The sequence below is a fragment of the Porites lutea genome, chromosome 4 (genome assembly GCF_958299795.1).
Source record: "Porites lutea chromosome 4, jaPorLute2.1, whole genome shotgun sequence".
NCBI classification, from domain to species: Eukaryota; Metazoa; Cnidaria; class Anthozoa; order Scleractinia; family Poritidae; genus Porites; species Porites lutea.
Genome location: NC_133204.1, coordinates 22069913 through 22089912, shown reverse-complemented (window position 1 = coordinate 22089912; position 20000 = coordinate 22069913). Strand labels below are relative to the sequence as shown.

Here is a 20000-nt window from a genome sequence, read left to right as displayed (position 1 = left end):
TCTTCCACACACTCACATTCGCACTTGTTTTATGATTGGAATAAACTGAGTCATCACATTTTATCTACATTCGTACCCAATCCTTCTCCTAGTTAGGGTTAAAATGTTAATCAACCTTAGCGTCTTGGGATTAGGGTTAGGGTTAAAATGTTAATCAACCTTAGCGTCTTGGGATTAGGGTTAGGGTTAAAATGCTAATAAGCCCTAGCCCCTTGGGATTAGGGTTAGGGTTTAGGGTTAGGGTTAAAAGGTTAGGGTTAGGGTAAGAATTTAGTCTTTTTGGATAAGGGTTTGGAAATTTTCTCCTTGGTTTAAGGTTTGGGAATTTTTACACAAATAACCACACACAAAGTTTGTAACGACATCACACTTTATTGCCTTGAAGCAACCTTACCTCTTTACAATGCTCTAAAATGTTAAACTAGTAGAAAAGAAATCTAGTGAAAAAGTTACAACCTGACATAGCCATAGGGGTATGTCATCCCTGTTCCTTTTTCTACGATCCGCTTATCCCAGTTGACTTGAAAAATTTTTACCATGTCCTCCAGATGAATACTTTTTACTTTACTGTTCCTGACAAAATGGTTTTTAAGGATGGTTTTTAACTGCCGTTTACATTCGTCAGGATTTTTCAGCTCCAACTGGATGTGATTCAACATGGAATTACAATTTAATACTTCTCTGACAGCGTGAGTATTTTTTAATCCTTCGCTTTTGCATTCTGTCTTGCCCTCATTTGTCCTATAGCTGTAGGATTTCGGTCCTGCTGAACCAAATTCATCAATGAAATCCCCGCCGATCTCATCTGTAAACTGACCTAAAAATTTACCCAGTGGTAATTTCTCATCGTCAGGTTTGCTCTTGTAGATGACGGAGTCTGTATCGTAATACAGGACTCTTTCTTTCAATACATCCAAAGCTTCGCACAGCTTGAGTCTAGCCAAAGCTGTTGTGAACAATGCAATAAAAATATTGCCTTTCACATTCGGGGCACATGCTCCTTCTTTTTTCACTGTAGTGACCTCCAACACGTCTTCACTGTAAACATTGACACTTTTAACAATGATGGAGTCATTGTTTATTAACTTTTCCCAGTCCTCTACTTTCTGGATGGTACTTGTGGTGGGTTTATTGTCGGCTTCGCCAAATTTCCCCCAAAAGCTGTTCAACATGAGTTTGGCTACTGCTTTACGTCCCGGGTTGACTACAATCTTCTCTTTGTCCAGTAAAATCCCCTCATATTTTTCATACTCTGTCACATACTCTGCTTTTTGCTGGTCGGTCACGCAATCACTTGGCCAGCCGCCGGCTTCCTGTTTAGCTTTGAGAAACTTGTTAACGTATGGTGCAAACAACCCTGTCTTTCTTTGTTTCTCGGGCCAGTGCCAGACTTCATGGATACGTAAAATTGAGTAACCTTTACGTGCGGCCATTTTCAGTTCTTGTGTACACCAAGTACCCGTCATTTTCCTTTCCTCATCACGGTGTCGACATAAATTGTTTCTTTCATGCCAAGGCTGATCTAGCTGTTCTTGGGCACAGGTAGCACACAGAGTAAACATACACTTTTCACCGATTTTCATGGGTAACACCGGATGAAACAGTTTCTCCGGCGCCAAGACATCCACTTTTGCTACACCGAAGTAACTTTGAATGTCTTGATCCACTGGATTTTTCATGATGAGCGGGTGTCCTAGTGGGTACGTTCCATATTTGTTGACCCAGGGGTACAATGACGTGTAATCCACATAGTCGATGATTTCACCGTTTTCAGCTTTCATGTAGGAACAACTTAATCCCGTACGTCCACCAAACAATGCCTTTTTTGGGTTTAATGGAGCCATCCACGTTAAATTTTTCACCATGTCTTGTAACTCTGGATCAACTGCAAGCTTCCTTTTAAAATTGCATTCCCACTCTTCTTTCACGGTGTAACCTGCTTTCCGAAACACGTCTGTCTTCTTTTTTGTCAATTCAAACATTTCATCCACGGTGTGGTCAGGGTGATGCCAAGTTCTGACATGTCGATTGTTTGGTTTGCATCTTTTGCATCCATGGAACTCACACCCATGAAATTCGTACACGGTTTTCTTGATCAGATCGTAGCCATCTACACGTACTTTCCCTCACGATTCTATCATAAGGGTTTGTTCGCCACCGTTCCCGGCATGCTTGATTCTGTTGCCACCGAGCTTCTGATCTTGGACATGCAGCCACTGAAACCCACTCTTGCTTTGAGCAGGTTTCACCCCGCTCCATCCGTGTGGTGGTTCCACCGCAATAGATCCTGGAATCATTTGGTTATTCCGCCAAAAGTTATGGCAAGCACTGGCTATCGTAATATTTTCTTTCAACGGATTAAAACCTCACTCCTTCTCAAAATCATTGGCAAATGTTAGACAGCCTTCTCTTAACAACTTTACGTCACTCTGACAGTACTCCAACAGTTCTTTTTTCAATTTCCAGCTCTCTCCTTTCAAAACTTCCTCGCCATGCCATTTTTCTACAGCTTCTTTTTTCTTGGTGTTCATGCACTCAGTCTCATAATACTTCAGGTCAGGAATGAGGCCCTCGTAGTTCAAGTTCTCTTCTCTATTGAACTTGTGAGGAAAGTACCCCTTTTTCAACTCTGTCAAGCCAAAGGTCTTGGTGAAATTCTCTAAGGGCATATTGAGAAAAGACATGGAATCCTTGAATTTGAGATGTCCACATTCAAAGTACAAAATCTTTTGTCCCGTCATCAACACTTTAGACACCTTGAGATTCATGTCATACAACTGCTTGATGATGAATACCCCATCAAATCCTCTAAAGTTATGAAAGTACACCTGTAGTTCCGCTGTATTGGGTCCTTTCATTTTTTCTTCTTCTTTTACCCACTTTGTCAGTTGTTCAAGAAACAAACGAATACACATTCTACCCCAAAAGTGGTATTTTTCGTCTGAGGTTTCTCGTTCAAAGCAGATTAGGTTCGGAGTAAATTTCCTGTTGTCATCAATACAACATTCAATGTCTGCAAACACCAACTCTTTGTGTTTTTCTTTCTTGCCTCCTGTCAACACGTAATGATCCAAGTAGAAAGTCTCTAATTTATCATCTGCTATTTCTTCCACATCTACACCCAAGTCTTGTAATTTTTTCTTCACTGCCTCGATGGATTGTTCTCTAGTGGGTCCTACTTGTTCCTGCGGTTCTTGGTCTTGTTGTTGTTTCATCCTTTCTTCTTCGAAGTCTTTAAAAGTAATAGGTCTTGTCGCTACCTCCTGAACTTTTTTACCGTCTATAGTAGTCATTTCCTTGATGGCTTCGAGACAACGTTGTTCTTTCTTAAACTCAATGTCTCTCCATTTATTTGCTCTGTATTTGTCACTCACGATAAAACATTGGTGGCTATACAGATCCACATAATTCAGGCAATTGGTACATTGACCGTGGCCACATTTATGTGACACTCCTTCTTTCACTTTGTAAGTTACCATACAAATGTTACATTTGCGATGCATCTCGCACACACTTTTCATAACTTTTTTACGTGGAATCACAATATCATTTTCTCTCGCTACTTGTTCTATCAAATCTGCTTCCATTTTGGTTTCTTCTTGTTTCGTTGGAACCAAAGTGCCTTGTAGTAATCTTCCCCATAGAACTGTCTCTTGCATACTTAACATGAGATTGTCGGTCTACTCCAACCTGTGTAGTCGGGACATCCCTCTGATTTTTTATTTCTTCGACGCCTACAACTTGGGCAGTTGGCCCTTAAACAATTATGGTGCTTTGCGTCTTCGTGATCATATCCTTTGCAACAATAACGACAAAATTTACTGCGGTTCATAATGGGTGCCACACTGTACAATCCATCATAATGGGCTTTGGTTTCTCCGTCCTTGTCCTCATAATAGGTTTTCACAATCTGTATCACCTTCGGGGCTGTCTTGAATGTCTCTCCAGTAAAAATCACTCCACCACGTACTGGGTCGACGACAATCAGTTGAAATCCTTTCGGGCCCAAGTAGGTCTGAAATTTCTCAATTTCCTCGAACCCACATGGTCCCTCTGGCACAACTGCTTCTTTGTATAGCTGTTTGGCCAATTTTAATTGCTGGGTATTCTTGCCTCTGTTTTTGCGCACATTTTCGTAACAATTTGGCTCACCCGCTTGACGTTTCGCATACTCGCGCATCACCACGATGGCACGGCCCCAGCATAACTCATCGTTGTTTTTGATCTCGTGCACACACGGCATTTCTTTAACCAATTCTTGCCAAATCCGTTCACCCGGTTTGTAACCAGATCTTTTCCCTCCTTTTTCATCGCGGTGTATTAGAGCCATGGACGCCGAAAAGCCTCTATCCGATGAAATAAATTCCCCTGAATTCAAGACATTCGCAATATGTCCCAGCATGGCTTGTGTCAATTGAAGTCTATTAAAGTAATCATCTGCTGGAATATGCCATGTTTCACCTGTATTGCTGGATTCTTTAAAATGTTCCTTGCTTCCTATTTGAAGCGCAAGGTCATATTTGGTTTTATCAATCTCCATGTCATCCATTAAATTATCCATTCCTATCGTCAATGCATGAACGGCTTCCACACCTAAATCTTCTTCGGTTTTTGGGTCACGCATGTAATCCAGAGTAAATGTAAACTTCTGATCAATTACAGGATCCGTACCGTCATCAGTCGTATCATACTTTTCAGCTTCAATCTCCTGGTCTTTCTTTGCAACCTTCACATCAGGATTGGTTTCTTCAGACACACGTTTCATACCACGAGTCGTCACAGCTCCTCCAGACTGGTGTTCTACACTCAAACGTGGTACTTTGTTTGCATGTAAAAGCTCCATCCTTGTTAGTTCAGCACTTTCTTCCGCCTTCCGCTTGGCTGCTTCCGAATGGAATTTTTTGACATGAGCTACCATTTTGTCTTGTCTTGAAAACATCTTATCACAATGTAGACATGGTACTTTAACATCGGTCCCGCAATATTTCTTGTGACGACAAAAGGTAAATCGGTTCTTGAATTTCTTATTACAGGTTGGACATGGTCGTGGGTAAGTAATCGGCATGGTGATAGCTGTGATCGGTACAACGTATCGTAATCAAATGACTTAGCTTACTTGTTACCCCCTTTTATACCTCCAGACAGTGGAAGGATCTAAAAATAGTATCAAATTCTGCTGAGTCAGGAAAATTTATGTGACGTCAATGGGCTTGCCTAAACTTGCCCGTAATCACTTAACCGTGACAATGCTCTGCGCTTGAAAACTGTGCAAAAAAACGATTAGATAAACACTCGCTTTGCTAGAGTTAGAAAATTCACTTGCATTCGCTGAGTTAATCCTAAATCATTATACTCGAAGGATTTAACCTTCAACATTAATCCAAATAAATTCATTGCGTTTGACAAATTTAACCCTCAAGAATGTATAGTTAAGGTAAGAAATTAAAGTTAGGGTAATTTTTACTTCGCTGTACCCAACTGATTTAGCCCTCAACATTAAACTCGACGGATTTAGCCCTCAACATTAAACTCGACTGACTTAACCCTCAACATTAAACTCGACTGATTTAACCCTCAACGTTAAAAATAAACAATATGTTAGGTTAGGAAATTTAGTTAGGTTTTGGAAAACTCACTCGACAGATTTAATCTTAAACACTGCGCCCAACTAATTTAACCCTAAACACTTCGCTCAACTGATTTAACCCTCAACATTAAAGTAAACAATAGGATAGGTTAGGAAATTTAGTTAGGTTAGGAAAATTAGTTAGGTTCGGAAAATTAGTTAGGTTTGGAAATTCACTCGCTTGGTGATAACGATGACATCATTATCCCCGTTGTCCCCCGTTGTCCCCTCATTTTCTCCGCCCAAATGCGACTATATACTACTCTTTTTTGTTTTCTATATGGAATCTTTCCGATACATCAGGTCGTAAGAGCAAATGTTACCATCGGTCAAACATTTCGTGGCAACAGCTCGAAATTCAATTTGGCCCATATTCTCAGGTAAGGTAGACCTTAATGTAAAACAAATCGCTGCATAGTTCTTTTGGCTAAATATCGATTAGTTTTCGAGAAAATCAATAATAACCGAACCCTGAGAATTTGCCACGTTTTGAACTTACAATTCCGGTCGAAAAAGAATGTTTCACGTAACGAAATAACACACTCTAGAGAAATAAAATCTACTAAATCATGTAGAATGATGCCAAAATATGTGTTAAAAGCAAATTGAGCAATTCTTTTCTATTTACTTGGAAAATATAATTACATTTCGCGAACCCTCTTTTCTCAAGATGAAAACGTGCCAAAAAATAACCTTTAATCTAAGTATGTGGTACTAAATGAAATAAGTCGAAAAATCTGGATTTCGAAAGCCGAATAATCGTTCTTTTACATATGCAAAGGATTTTTTGGGGAAATGATTTACCGCGAAGAAATTCAATTTTAAAGTTGGATACAATGCCCTGTTTTAACCGACCTTCCAATTTATGTAATAAACACACAGAAATACAAGTTTTCCACAGATAGCATTAAATCAAAAGCAGGATTGACGTAAAAATTTAACCAACATGTTTTAAAGTCAAAGACATAGATTGTATTGCTGCTGTCCCTTCGTTTGATACAAAATTCAATCAAACTACAAGATAATTTGTCAAGATAACCCAGTTGTCGATTCATGTTTGTTTACACTCCAGCGTGAGATTAGGAAGTTTTCCCGACCAATTATCTCTGAATTTAAGATCAGAGATCAGATTTAAAAAGTTATTTCCGTTTGCCTTTCCTCCAAAATCAGTTTCGAACTAATAAGCAAACCAAAGGCAAAAAAGCCGTTTGCCGTTTGTCTCAAACTAACACATTGAAAAAATGTCTTGAATCTGTGACAATTTCGCACAAGAATCAAATCTTTTGATCATGAAATTAAAGGGTCTTTTGACCTTCTTTACCAGCATATGAAGACTTCCACATTTTCATAGTATAATAACAACTTACATTTTCCTTGCGAACGTAGCCAAAACGGAGCTGGGCGTTCTCAGCAAGTTAGATTCGCAGAACATGTATTTATTGCAACTCAACGGTTGCGTGACCAATTTTTATTTCCGGAATTGAGAGCGGAAGTTCATGCTCACGTACTTTTTATGACTGGAAAATCATGAACCCGTTATATAATGCTGCTGCTAAACATTTCAAACTAACGAGTCTTTTTAGTTTCAATATCAGTTTTTACATTTTATACCCTCAGCTATATTCTACGACGATAAACCACATAAACCATCTTCAAGATCTAGCCTCTGAATAAATTTCAAAACTGTCAAAGATGAAACACAACGAGTTCTTACACGTCTACTAAAAGCTTTACCCCAAATCAAACTAGAAAATGTAAATGATTAAATGCAGGTGCCATGACGAATTCATTGCCTTGTACAAGAAAGATGTTGCCACATCTCAAGTTCGGAAAAACTAACTGTTGGCTTTGACCATCACCTAGTTTTTTTTTTTTTTTTTTTTTAATAATTCAGTCCGGTAGTGGTCTTCAGCTATTAAAAGGGTAAGAACATTATTGCCTCAGTGGGTTAAACGGGATCACCCGGACACGACCGGTCACGGATAATGAATTCCTCGATAAACTAATTTTATCAAAGACAATGCATATTTTCCAAAAACTATTGTTAAAGACATCCACGAGGAATTGAAAAAAGAAATCCAAATTACTTGGCCACATGATCGACTACGCCCCCCAACCTCCAGTGTTAAAAAATTGTAACTAACGATTGCCACCACTTTCTAAACGTGTAGCTCCAGTTTTTCTATATCAAAGCATTGACCCTACAAAGTCTATGCGAAATCAGTGAAATCATTGACTAGTGCAAGTCTTTATTTAACCAAGGTTACCGTCAGGACGAAAACGCATATGGCTTCTTTCCATTCCTCTAACTGTTTTTATAAGAAGACTATTATTAGACACTGTAGACCTACAAAAGGAGAACGGTTTGCTCTCTGTCCAGTGGGCGGTTCAACTGGAAGGATTTCTCGATAAAATAGGGCGTGGTTGATCACGTAATGCAGTTAAAAATAATTTTAAAATGAAATTGGAAGATTCCTTATGATTGGCCTTAAATTGTTAGTCACGAGATAGCTTGAAAAAACTTTACATTAGACCATCCCCCCTTAAATCTACTTGAAGATGTGCAAGATTCTCCTTTTGTGGGTGTGGCTGTGATTCCCTTTCTCTTCACAGACTTAACTAATTTATAACGACTTGTTACATTTCCTACCACACTTTTCCTTTTGCTGGCTTTTCCCTGGCTTCTATCGTAAAAGCTACGAGGATAATTTTGACCAGACACTTTACAACCCCCGTCAGTCGTCACTCTTAAAAGAGTGTCTCTAAAAAGTTCTATAGACGACACACATAGCGTAGAGTCGTCAATTTCAGTTTACCCTAAGTAAGACATTCTCGACATCACTGACTATTTCGTAGGTTAATCTCTACATATTCTGGTCAGCCTTACTAGTTTTACTGCCGAACCTGGCCACAACGCCTTCAATAATTTCCATATACGGCTGCTTGCGCTTGCCAGTCATCGATGCTACATCCAGTTCAAAGGCTGTACAGATGTTCTGCAGTGTTCGTATCAAAAACTTCGCCAGCCTAGACCGACCCACGATCTCACAGATGTTGTATGTTTCGCACATGATGGGATGCTGAAGAGCTAATGCTTTCGTTACTTCGTTGGACATTTCTTCGTTTGCCTTCTCTGTTATCAGCTCATTCCTTTCAGATTCTTCCTCCTCACTGGATTGTTCCACACTATACGTTTTCTTTGGTGACAAGCGAGAAAAAAATCCTGCTATTTGTAGTGGTGTGAGATAGTCGCACTTGTCGAAGATATTAGAGCCATCACTATGCTTTACTCTTCGCATTGCCTTTGAGACGCTCGTTGGATATGCTTTTTGCCTAGTGCGTTCTCCAACTTGAAAGACTTCAGTCAGATAGTTTTTCTGCGCCACCGTGAGATTCTTTCTTTGTACTCCTGTTGACTTAAGAGCCCATCCCATCGGTAGCACGGAGCCATCACCTCCACTGACATAGATGCACCATCATCAACTATTTCTGGTAGGACGCCAGGATCACGCTCCAGTTTGGTGGCGTACGTGGTCATTGCCTTGTCGTACAGTGTTTCGTGTTCCAGGGCATACTTGTGTTTACCACAGTCCAGTTGTTTTTCTAGCGATAAGTATTGTACAAAGGACTTGACACATCCCTCTTCTGGACAGAAAAACAGATCGCTTCCTTCGTCGTTACAGCTTTCATCGTCGTCGCTGTTATTTCTCTTCTGTGGAGCCTCTTCTAAAACCGGTTTTTATTTTGGTTTACTCCTGGCTTTGGCAGTTTGGAAAGATACTTCAGCACTGGAACTCTGTTTCTGTTTGTTTAGCTGAGGAAGACTCCCAAATTGTTGGCGGAAGTTGCTCCACGGTACAAATTTGCCTGGGCCAATTCCATAAGCTCTCCAAACATGCAAACCTTCCTTGGTGTATGCAATGTTGTTAATGAAACTAACTCCCTCCCATTTTACTGGAGTCAACTTTCCAGCAGGTTGTGGCGCGCTCACCGTCACCGGCGCGGACACCAGAAATTCCGCCAGGTGACTCAATGGCCGTCACCATTTGTGAGGCTGTCTCTATGTCGTGGCCTGAATTGAGATGGGTGCGCATGTGACTTTTAATTGTCGCGGCCTCACGATCACAAGATCCTTTTTCGCCTTGGGGGTCGGAAAAGTCAAAACGCTTTAGTTCAAATGCATGCTCGCGGGCAACATGGTAGACTGAAAGTAATGAAAACGCGCAATGATAGCATCCTGCGTTATCGCTCCTTATATAAATAGAGTTGACTTCTGGCATGATTTCCTTAAGTTGACGAAAGACGTCATCAACATCAGTAACACGCGTCGCAACTCTCTGTGTTTACAAACGTTTCACTAAAGCTGTTACAAAGTGAAGATTTCTACCTTTAGACTGCAAACAAATACTCTCGGTTCGCTCAAAACAAACAAAAACTGGCACCTGTTTTTAAATTAGTACCGACATTCTTAATTAAATTTATTTGAAAAAAAAAGCGATAGCGACGACGTTTTTATCCGATTTCACGAGGTTTTCCCCGAGGGCAACGCCACAAATTTTTTCCGTTTCCTCAGGTAATGATTTTTCAATAGCGATCATATTTGTCACTCTTTTGCCTTTATTCGTTTTTTAAACAGGTTTCTGTTTTTCTTTCCTCTTTTTTTTACTCTGATATTTAATAAAAAAATCGCTAAGATCCACTAGACACTTGTTCCATGTTCCAATCCAGCTTTTCTGAAGTTGTAGATTTCACTTGAATGAAGCGGTATTTCACAACACCCACGTGATAACATATGTTTTTCACTTGAGATCTCTTGGTTCCGCTTTGGTTTGCTGCTCAGTTCAAAACTAATGTTTCGGCAAAGAAGACTTACGAAAGGCACTCTGAGACCATTTTTGAGGAAAATGGAGGTAGTGAATACGCACAACAAAAACCAACGTCCAAAGCATGCAAAACAAACAATGCCACCATGCCGCTATCATGTTTTGGGAAATGATTTTGAACGACTGGTTAACGAACCAAACGACACCGGCCTTCAGAAATACAGTTTTCTCCATCATTGATGTGAGGACAAAAAGGTTAGATTCTATACGTTAAAATAGACCTGGACTCAATGTCTTATGTTTAACTTTTTAGGTGCTTCTGTGCGTTGCAGTGTCATGTCACTCCTGGGACAAGTTGAAACACCGAAATTTATCCAACTTTAAAAATCGATTTCTTCGCTCTGAATCATTTCCCCAAAAAATCCTTTGGGACTCTAAAAGGACAACTCTTTGACTTTTAAACATTAGGTTTTCAACGAATTATACGCAGTACCACAAGCTTAAATAAAAGGCTAATTTTAGATAAGTTTTCTTCTCGATAAAAATAGGTCGGGCAAATTGAATTAGATTTTAAAGGTAAATTGCCAAGAATTGATAAAAATTGCTTTAACGGTATTTTTTCACATCGGTCAACAATATGTGGTAGACTTTATTGCTCCAGAGTGTTTCACTTTGTAACGCGAGGCGTCGTAAATCACCCTAAATTTCACATTGAAAAGGCGGCGTTTTCACAAAATTCAGTGATTATCGATATTCTCGAAAACTAATCGATATTTAGTGACATGAACTATGCAATGTTTTGTCTTGCGTTAAGGTCTACCTAACATGAGATTATGGGCCAAATTGGTTTTTGATCTGTTGCCACGAAATTTTGAAAATGTTTGATTTTTGGTAACATTTGCTCGTAAGTGTCATTTGATTTCCAGTGACCGGTAATAAGTCAATGTATCGAAATGCAAAATAACTGTGTTTTGATTGCTTTAAACGCAGTACTTCTGCTTGGACTAGATTTTTGAAACGTAACTTTTTATGATATGTATAATAATTTACATTTTCACCGAATACTTCGTCATACTAAACCTGTGGTACCAAAATTTAAAATTAGACAAAACTTACTCACCTAAAGGAAGCTGAAGGATATTTAACCTTATAGTCCGTGGGCCAGAAAGTGAACCCCCCCCCCCGGGGGATTTTTGCAGACATGTAACATTTCAAAGCTTCACCCAAGGGTATTTGAAAAACACATGTTTGCACTTGATTGGTTGGTAGGTGTGGCTGTGGCTGTGCAGCACATTCTTTTCCTCAGCAAAGAGTCACAGGTTACCCACACCAAGAGGTGAGTTTACCTCTTCTGAAACACCATTACCGACAAAAATAACACTCAAAGTTATTTAAGGTAAACTTTTTTTAATCTCATATGTAAGTTAAAATTCTCTACTTTACTTTTAAGCTCCAAAAACTACTACTGCGCATGTCACAAGGTAAAGAGGAATATATGTAAAATAGTGGACAATAGCCATGGAGCACTTTTGCAACTGTGAAAACCTTTGTGAATAAACCTTTTGCAAATTTAATCCCCTTCATTAATTTAGTAGATGCGTGTTAGATTTAAGCGTAACTGGGCAGTAATGTCCCTAACTTTGTTTCAGGTTTCATGTTCAGTGCACGAAAAGTCACCTGTAGAGCCACATTTTCTCTTTGAACAAGTTTATCAAAAGTCATTTTCAAAAACAACATCGCTAATATCTTCGTAATCGACAGTAACATCTTCTTCATCCTCAGAAGATGGACTCAAAGGGTCGGTTATGATGTCTGCGAGTTCCTGAGGCATGAGACTGTCGTTCGTCCAGCAGATTTCAAGCTCACCTTCGACGTTAGTGTTCCAGCCATGCCCGTCTGGTCCTGGGATACTTGGTGTTGCCTGATAAGCTTTCTTCCATATGAGCGCGTGATAATTTGCTCTTCTCACATACATTTTCAGACTCTCTCGACGAGGTGGAAGAAGGCCCATGTCAACACCGTTGTAGCTTGTCAGTACCTCTCCTGGCCTTACACTGAATCTCTCAATAAATTTTGCGTATCTGAGAGAGTTGATGTCACCCAACTTGCTTCCGTACATCAGACGTGAACTTTTCAAGATCTTTATATGCTCTGTCTTCTATGTCAACTCTCGATCCTAGAGCATGAAACGCTGGAAGAAACTCAGGATGTTTTTGAGGAGTGTGAGCGGCTTCACTTGCCCTCTTCTCACAAAAGCACTGGTCGTATCGCAACCTGTAAATGGGTAGAGAGCTACAAGAACCAGTTAATCTCATCTCCGAGATCTTTAGCAACAGCTTGAATATTTACAAGTCGGCGCTTGTCACCAGTTCCAGTGTCAAACAGCACTGTCTGGTTTATATGACGTACAAATCTTAGAAGTAAAATGAACACGTCGGTATCAGGGGATCTCACTAGTATAACCGAGCTTTCTGGTGAATTGGCAGCAACATCATTTCAATGCAAGATAATTCTGGTATCGGCCTCCTCGTTTGAAGAGCACAACTTCTCAACTTCCTCTGTAACTACATTCTTTCCATCGATACCTTTAAGCTGATGCATGCCCTCTCATTAACGAAAACTAAATGTTTTCCCTGCAGCTTCGGAGCACATTTTCCCTTTTTCCACTCCTCTAAGAGGAAACTGCACAAGCGCCTTTTGTTTTCTTCATTACGCAAGAACTTTTTCCAGTCACGAGGAACTTTAGTGGAACGTCCTTTCACTAGATGTGTTTGTGAAGAACCTCTTATTGATCGCTCTAATTCTTTTATCGAACGAGGATGATCGGAGTCTGTTACAAAGTCAACGCGTTGTGCTCTGGGTAGTTGCTGAAAAACATACTCAGGTAGCTCTCCGAACGTGCTCGGAAGAGAAACCATTGCTTGCAGCAAAGCATTCCGTTTACTATGTATCATTGAAATCCCACAGTGGGTCTCTGGGCCAGGTGCGATTTGTCCTCCAGGCAATGCATTAGTTTAGCTTTGTCAGTTTTTATCATTGCTCCTTCTGGAGTTGCCAAGGAACAGGACCAAGCGGATAACTTAGGGCGCTTTTCATTTGTTAGAACTGACCGGCCGGCCCATTCCCATCGCAATGAGAATTTCACTTTTAATCAAACCTTACTATCCACATCAAACCCTAAATATTAATTATGCACAAAAGAGATGTTTTTCAGCAAAACCTCTCGGAAAAAGCCTATTTCGTTGCCAAAATGTCTGGTCTGGCCATGGTTCTTGCCGGCCAGTTCTGACTTTTGGAAAGCACCCTTAGTACGCGTTCCAGGCTAAGCTCAGGCTGTAGTGCCAGTATAACAGGTTGCCCCAAAACGTTTCTTTGTGCAGTTATTTCTATGTTCTTTCTTGCCTTTCCTTGGAGTAGTGAAGTTTTGGCTTGATTTGCAAAAGGTTTTTAGATTTTGCTTTTTCACTGGCGCGTGAAAGCTGACGGGTTCGTCTACAAACCTGTCCTGAACGAACTGCTTGTGGGCTTTCCTGTCAATTTCATCAGACATTAGAATGTCATTCTCCACATCCGAGGGCACGGGAGTACCGGATGACGGACAATACAGCGTGTCCTTATCTTCAATTGTGAAAGGATTGCAGAGTATCTTGCATACTTTGGATGATCGAAGCTGAAAAACATGCTGCGCATTCTTTGGAGGGTTGCTAGGTGAAGCGTCAGGCAGTTCTCTTTGGCCGCTCGATGGAACTGTAGAATCAGGCCTACCTTTTCCATGTAGCTCAACCAAAACTGAGCTGTCTTGCCAAGCGCGCCCTGCCGAACAGTTTCTTTGAATTTATCATAACGGTCCTGGGACTTGTTACAGCTTTCACTTGCTAAACATATATTCTAAAAGGTTATCTTTGCACGAGTTCTTCGCTAGATGGTCCAATATTGTAACCCTTTGCTTATCAAAAAGACATCCATGCAACGAGTCGTAGACCTGAAGAAGAATTCGTTCCAAAGCTTTGTAGACAACCTTGTGCGCACGAAGGGCGTGGTTATAATGTTTGCCTGTCAAAACTTGCTCTATCAATCCACTTGCACAGATCCCTGATTCGATGAGAACTTCTTCAAAACCACTTCATGTCTTTTTCTTTCCAAAGGCACCCGTGAATGCGCAGGTAAGATGAAAACTACTCATACGTACAATTACATCACTGAATTCTTCTGAATCTGAGTCTCAAAGGATTGTGGGATAGGGAAAAGGTGGACTGTGTCTCATGGGATATCAAATAGAGAAATACGATATGAGTCTTGAAATAAAATGCACGAAATGATTAACTAGTTTTTTTTGTTACAACTAATGTACCATAAAAAGCTTGAACAAAATACTAAAATGCAGTGCCGTGGAAAACTTATAGAGCACCTTACAAAGCGCTGTTAACGTCTCTTCGGCTTGGAAATATTGCATAAGCAGCAAACTAGGGATTAGTCATCATTCAGTAGGTAATACATTCTCATTGGCCAGTAACTACCAAAATTTCATGTAGGTTAGACATTTTAGAGAGATTTTTTTTACTAAAACTGTCGTAAGAGGTGTTAGTTACGTATCCAAGTAAAGGGTAAATTAAACTTGTGACATGCGCAGTAATAGTTTTTGGAGCTTAAAAGTAAAGTAGAAAATTTTAACTTACATATAAGATTAAAAAAAACTTTACCTTAAATAACTTTTTGTCGGTAATGGTGTTTCAGAAGAGGTAAACTTACCTCTTGGTGTGGGTAACCTGTGGCTCTTTGCTGAAGAAAAGAATGTTGCTGCACAGCCACACCCACCAACCAATCAAATGCAAACATGCATTTTTCAAATACCCTGGGGTGAAGCTTTGAAATAATACATGTCTTCAAAACTCCCCGAGGGGGGGGGGGGAGGGTTTCACTTTCTGGCCCATGGACTATTAGTAATCCCTGGAATAGTAAGCATAGATCACGTACATTGTCAGTCAAAATCCATAACTATATACCACGAGGCTTATGCTGTGGATACTTTGAAAGTGGAAATTGAGGCGGTAAAGGTAGAAAAATGAGTTTTAGTCATTCGCATTATAATCTCCTTCGTTATTTGGTAAGATGGCTGTCACCACAATACTGATCTTCGAGCCGTATAGGGTCAGAAAAGATGTTTTAGTTGTAGCTTGCTTGGCCATTTTTATTTTCTCGATTGTTTGATATGCTTTGTCAGATTTTGCTAGTGTACCAATAGACCCCTCATTATTTTTTAAGTCTTGGCACGCTACTTTGAACACATTTAGCTCCACTACATTTCTAAGGGATATTTAACCTTAGTGAGCCCCGGAATAGAAAGCATAGATGACGTACATTGCCAGTCAAAATTCACAAGTATATATCACGGGGCTTACGCTGTGAATACTTTGAAAGTGGAAATTGAAACGGTTAAGGTAGAAAAATGAGTTTTAGTCATTCATATCATAATCCCCGTCGTTTTTTTGTACGATGGCTGTCACCACAATACTGAACTTTGAGCCCGGTAGGGTAAAAAAGATTTTTTGCTTGTAGCTTGCTTTGCCACTTTCAATTTCTCGTCAGTTTTAAATAGTTTGTGAGATTTCCTACTGTACCAATAGACCTCCATTATTTTTCAAGTCTTGGCACCTGACTTACAAGACATTTACCTTTATTACATTTCTGACTCTACCTATCCAAACAAATGTTTTGTTACGCAGTTTAAACTTTTTTGAAATTGGTAATTTCATGGAGGGTCTTTTCTTTATAATTAATTACATTATAGATAGTACCCGACTACCGCATACGATGTTATAACTCATATTTGCATACGATGGGTTTTATAATGAAGAGACCTTAAGAGTCATAATTAACCTGTCACAAGAAAATGTAATGAATTTTGATTGTCACGTCATAATTTCTTACTTCTTTTTTTTGTTTTCTATATGGACTCTTGCCGACACATCAGTTGGTAAGTATCATTTCATTTTCTATCTATTTCGGGCGCACCTGCACTTATTTTATAAGTCTGTCCCATTCCCGCCTGTTGGCCATGACATATGCAAGATTTGATTTTATAAACAATTAAATTATAGATAGTACCCGTCCACCACATACGATGTTATAACACATATTTGCATAAGATGGGTCTTATAATAAAGGTACTTTAAAAGTAATAATGAACCTGTCATCAAAAGATAAAATAATGAATTTTGGTCGTACACGTCATAATTTCATACTTCCTTTTTGTTGTTTTCCATATGGACTCTTGCCGATACATCAGATCGTAATTAAGTACCATTTTATTTCCAGTGACGGTCAATAAGTCACTGCATAGAAATGCATAATAACTTTGTCCCGATTCCTTGAAACACAACACTTCTGATTGGACTAGATTTTTGAAACAAAACTTTTTTCGACATGTACTATAATTTACATTTTCACTAAATGCTACATCGTTGTAAACCCGTGATACCAAAATTTAAATTCGACAAAACTTACTTACCGAAAGGATATTTAGTCTTAATAATCCGTGGAGTAATATGCATAGATCAGGTACATTATAAAAACTCCACAACTGTATAGCACGGGGATTATGGTGTGGATACATTGAAAGTGGAAATTGAGGCCGTTAAAGATAGAAAAATGAGTTTTAGTTATTCACATCATAATCTCCTCCGGTTTTTGGTACGATGCCTGTCATCACAATACTGATCTTCGAGCCGGATGTCGTCAAAAAAGATGTTTTAGTTGTATCTTGCTTAGCCATTTCCATTTTGCCGGTAGTTTCATATGGTTTTTTAGTTTCTCCTACTGTACCAAAAGACCTCGCATATTTTTTTGAGTCTTAGCTCCCGACTTACAACAAATTTAGCTTTAGTAGGTTTCTGACCTTACTTTTCCAATCAAATTTTTTCTTACGCAGCTTCAAGTTTTTTTTGAATTTAGTAATTTCATGAAGAATCCTTTCTTTATAATTGATTAATATATTATAGATAGTTCCCCACCAAAGTATTCGATTTTCAACTCCTATATGCCTAAGGTGGGGCTTATTTTATTTTATTTTTTATAATAAAAAGACTTTGACAGTAATTATTTAAACTGTCAAAAGATAAAGTTATGAATTTTGGTCGTTCAGGTGATAATTTCGAACTTCTTTCTTGTTTTCTATAAGGAATCTTTCCGATACATCATGTCGTAAGTGTCATTTGATTTTCAGTGACCGGTAATAAGTCAATGCATCGAAATGCAAAATCAATGTGTTCTGATTGCTTTAAACGCAACACTTCTGATTGGACTAGAGTTTTGAAACGTAACTTCTTATGATATGTATATTAATTTACATTTTCACCGAATACTTCGTCATACTAAACCTGTGGTACCAAAATTTAAAATTAGACAAAACTTACTTACCTAAAGGAAGCTAAAGGATATTTAACCTTAGTAATCCATGGAATAGTAAGCATAGATCACGTAAATTGTCAGTCAAAATCCATAACTATATACCATGAGGCTTATGCTGTGGATACTTTGAAAGATGGAAATTGAGGCAGTTAAAGGTAGAAAAATGAGGTTTAGTCATTCGTATCACAATCTCCTTCGTTATTTGGTAAGATGGCTGTCACCACAATACTGATCTTCGAGCCGTATAGGGTCAGAAAAGATGTTTTAGTTGTAGCTTGCTTGGCCATTTTCATTTTCTCGGTTGTTTCGTATGCTTTGTGAGATTTTCCTACCGTAACAATAGACCCCTCATTATTTATTAAGTCTTGGCACCCGACTTTGAACACATTTAGCTCCACTACATTTCTAAAGGATATTTAACCTTAGTTGTAGCGGCACCCGTGTTCCGCCCTTTTTTACGTCATGTATGCGTCGCAGATTTCTGCTCATGCGCGCTAGTTTTGTTATGTTATCGACCACGCGGCCCGATGCTAGAGCCCGGAGAGGCGTAAGTTTTTACCTTTCTGCTTGCCGTTTTCCAGTTCTTCTGTATACCAACTGTACATCTGTATATCTAGTTTGACAGATTCACTTCTTTAGCGATTTGGAGATGTATTACGTGTGTGGATTTGTGATTAAAGCTATGATAATCTGTTCAAGTCAAATGGGTGTTTTGGATTTCGGACCCGCGCTGGCATAGTCAAAGCCTTTGGTTCAAAGGAACGTTAGTTTAGTCAAGTTTGTTGTCGACTGCTGCAACCTGGATCAGTTTGCTGGTAGACCTACCCGTGTTCGCAAGATGACCGATAGAGGTCATGAGTTTACGGTACATCTAAAGAGGAAAGCTGCCTTGAAAGGAAAGGAAGAATTTCGTCTCCAGCTCGTATCCTTCGAGAAATCAATTTGTGATATTGGCAACCCTGATTTTATACGGAGCGAATTACAAAAGCTTAAAAGCCTTGTAGACAACGCAATACAAGGATTTATCAACTGGATGAACCTAACCGTGGAAGCAGAGGAGATAAATGAAATAACTCGGCAGCAATACGAGCTTCAAGGCTCCTGGGAGAAAGTTCGCGCAAGAACTTGGAAGTAAAGGAGGAAACGAAATCAAACTTTTCTTACGGATCCCGGATCTCTTCTTCGTCCAGCGTAAGCAAATTGCTAGGCCTTAAGGCCAAAAGAGCTGCTCTAGAACAAAAGATAATTTTTGCTGACACGATCAAAGAACAAGAGAAAACCCTCGCTAAGCTAAAGCTTCAACAAGAACTAAGTGAGACACTCGCCGAAGAAGCAGTTTATCAAGTAGCTTTGAATGCGGGAGATGAAAACAACGAAGACGAGTCGCTATCACAGGTGACACCCAAGGGCTTTGGAAGCATCATAGACAGTTTTTTATACGAACAAAAACCTTTTGCTTCTGTTTCGTCTCATGTGACAAATTCCTCAGCAAGTGTCACGTAAACGTCAAGTTCTGTCAAGCAATCTTCATTACTCGAAAAGCAGCCACAAGTTTCTTCTTCAATACAGTCTCCGACACGTGTCACGCAGTCATCAAGTTTTATAACACAGTCTTCAACGTCTGTCACGCAGTCATCAGGTTTTGTAACCCAGTCTTCAACGTCTGTCACGCAGCCATCAAGTTTTGTAACACAGTCTTCAATGTCTTTCACACAGTCATTAGGTCATGTAACACAATCTTCGTCACCTGCCACGCAGTCTTCTAGTTTCCTCACGCGGTCTTCAGCACCTATTTCAGTTTCTGTAACACAGACTTCAGCACTTGGTTCGCGGCCATTAGTTTCTTCAGTTCCTGCCGTCACGCAGTCGTCAGTTTCTGTATCACAGTCTTTACCCCCTGTGACTCAACACTCTGCGTATCTCGGAGGAGGTTACACTTCATCGACACCCATGACACCCCACGGTGCATATCTGACTACTTCACTCCAACAAGGTTTGCAACTGTTTGCAACCATGCAACTGTCCTTTGTTCTATCCGCTGTGATAAGCCACCACTTTCTGTGCGGAAAGTTTCTTACCGAAAATTGCACTCAGTCAACGTAGTCTCCTTGAATGAGGACTTGGCTACTTCTGAATTGTGCCAG

At 39.6% G+C, this 20000-nt stretch overlaps 1 protein-coding gene across 1 annotated transcript; it reads right to left on the bottom strand.

The window, feature by feature from the left end:
• Window positions 1–449: 449 nt before the first annotated feature.
• On the bottom strand, window positions 450–1982 carry LOC140934405 (uncharacterized). The gene has a single exon (XM_073384032.1). It carries the CDS (start codon window positions 1980–1982, stop codon window positions 450–452), a length of 1533 nt encoding a protein of 510 aa, XP_073240133.1.
• Between the last annotated feature and the right edge of the window lie 18018 nt (window positions 1983–20000).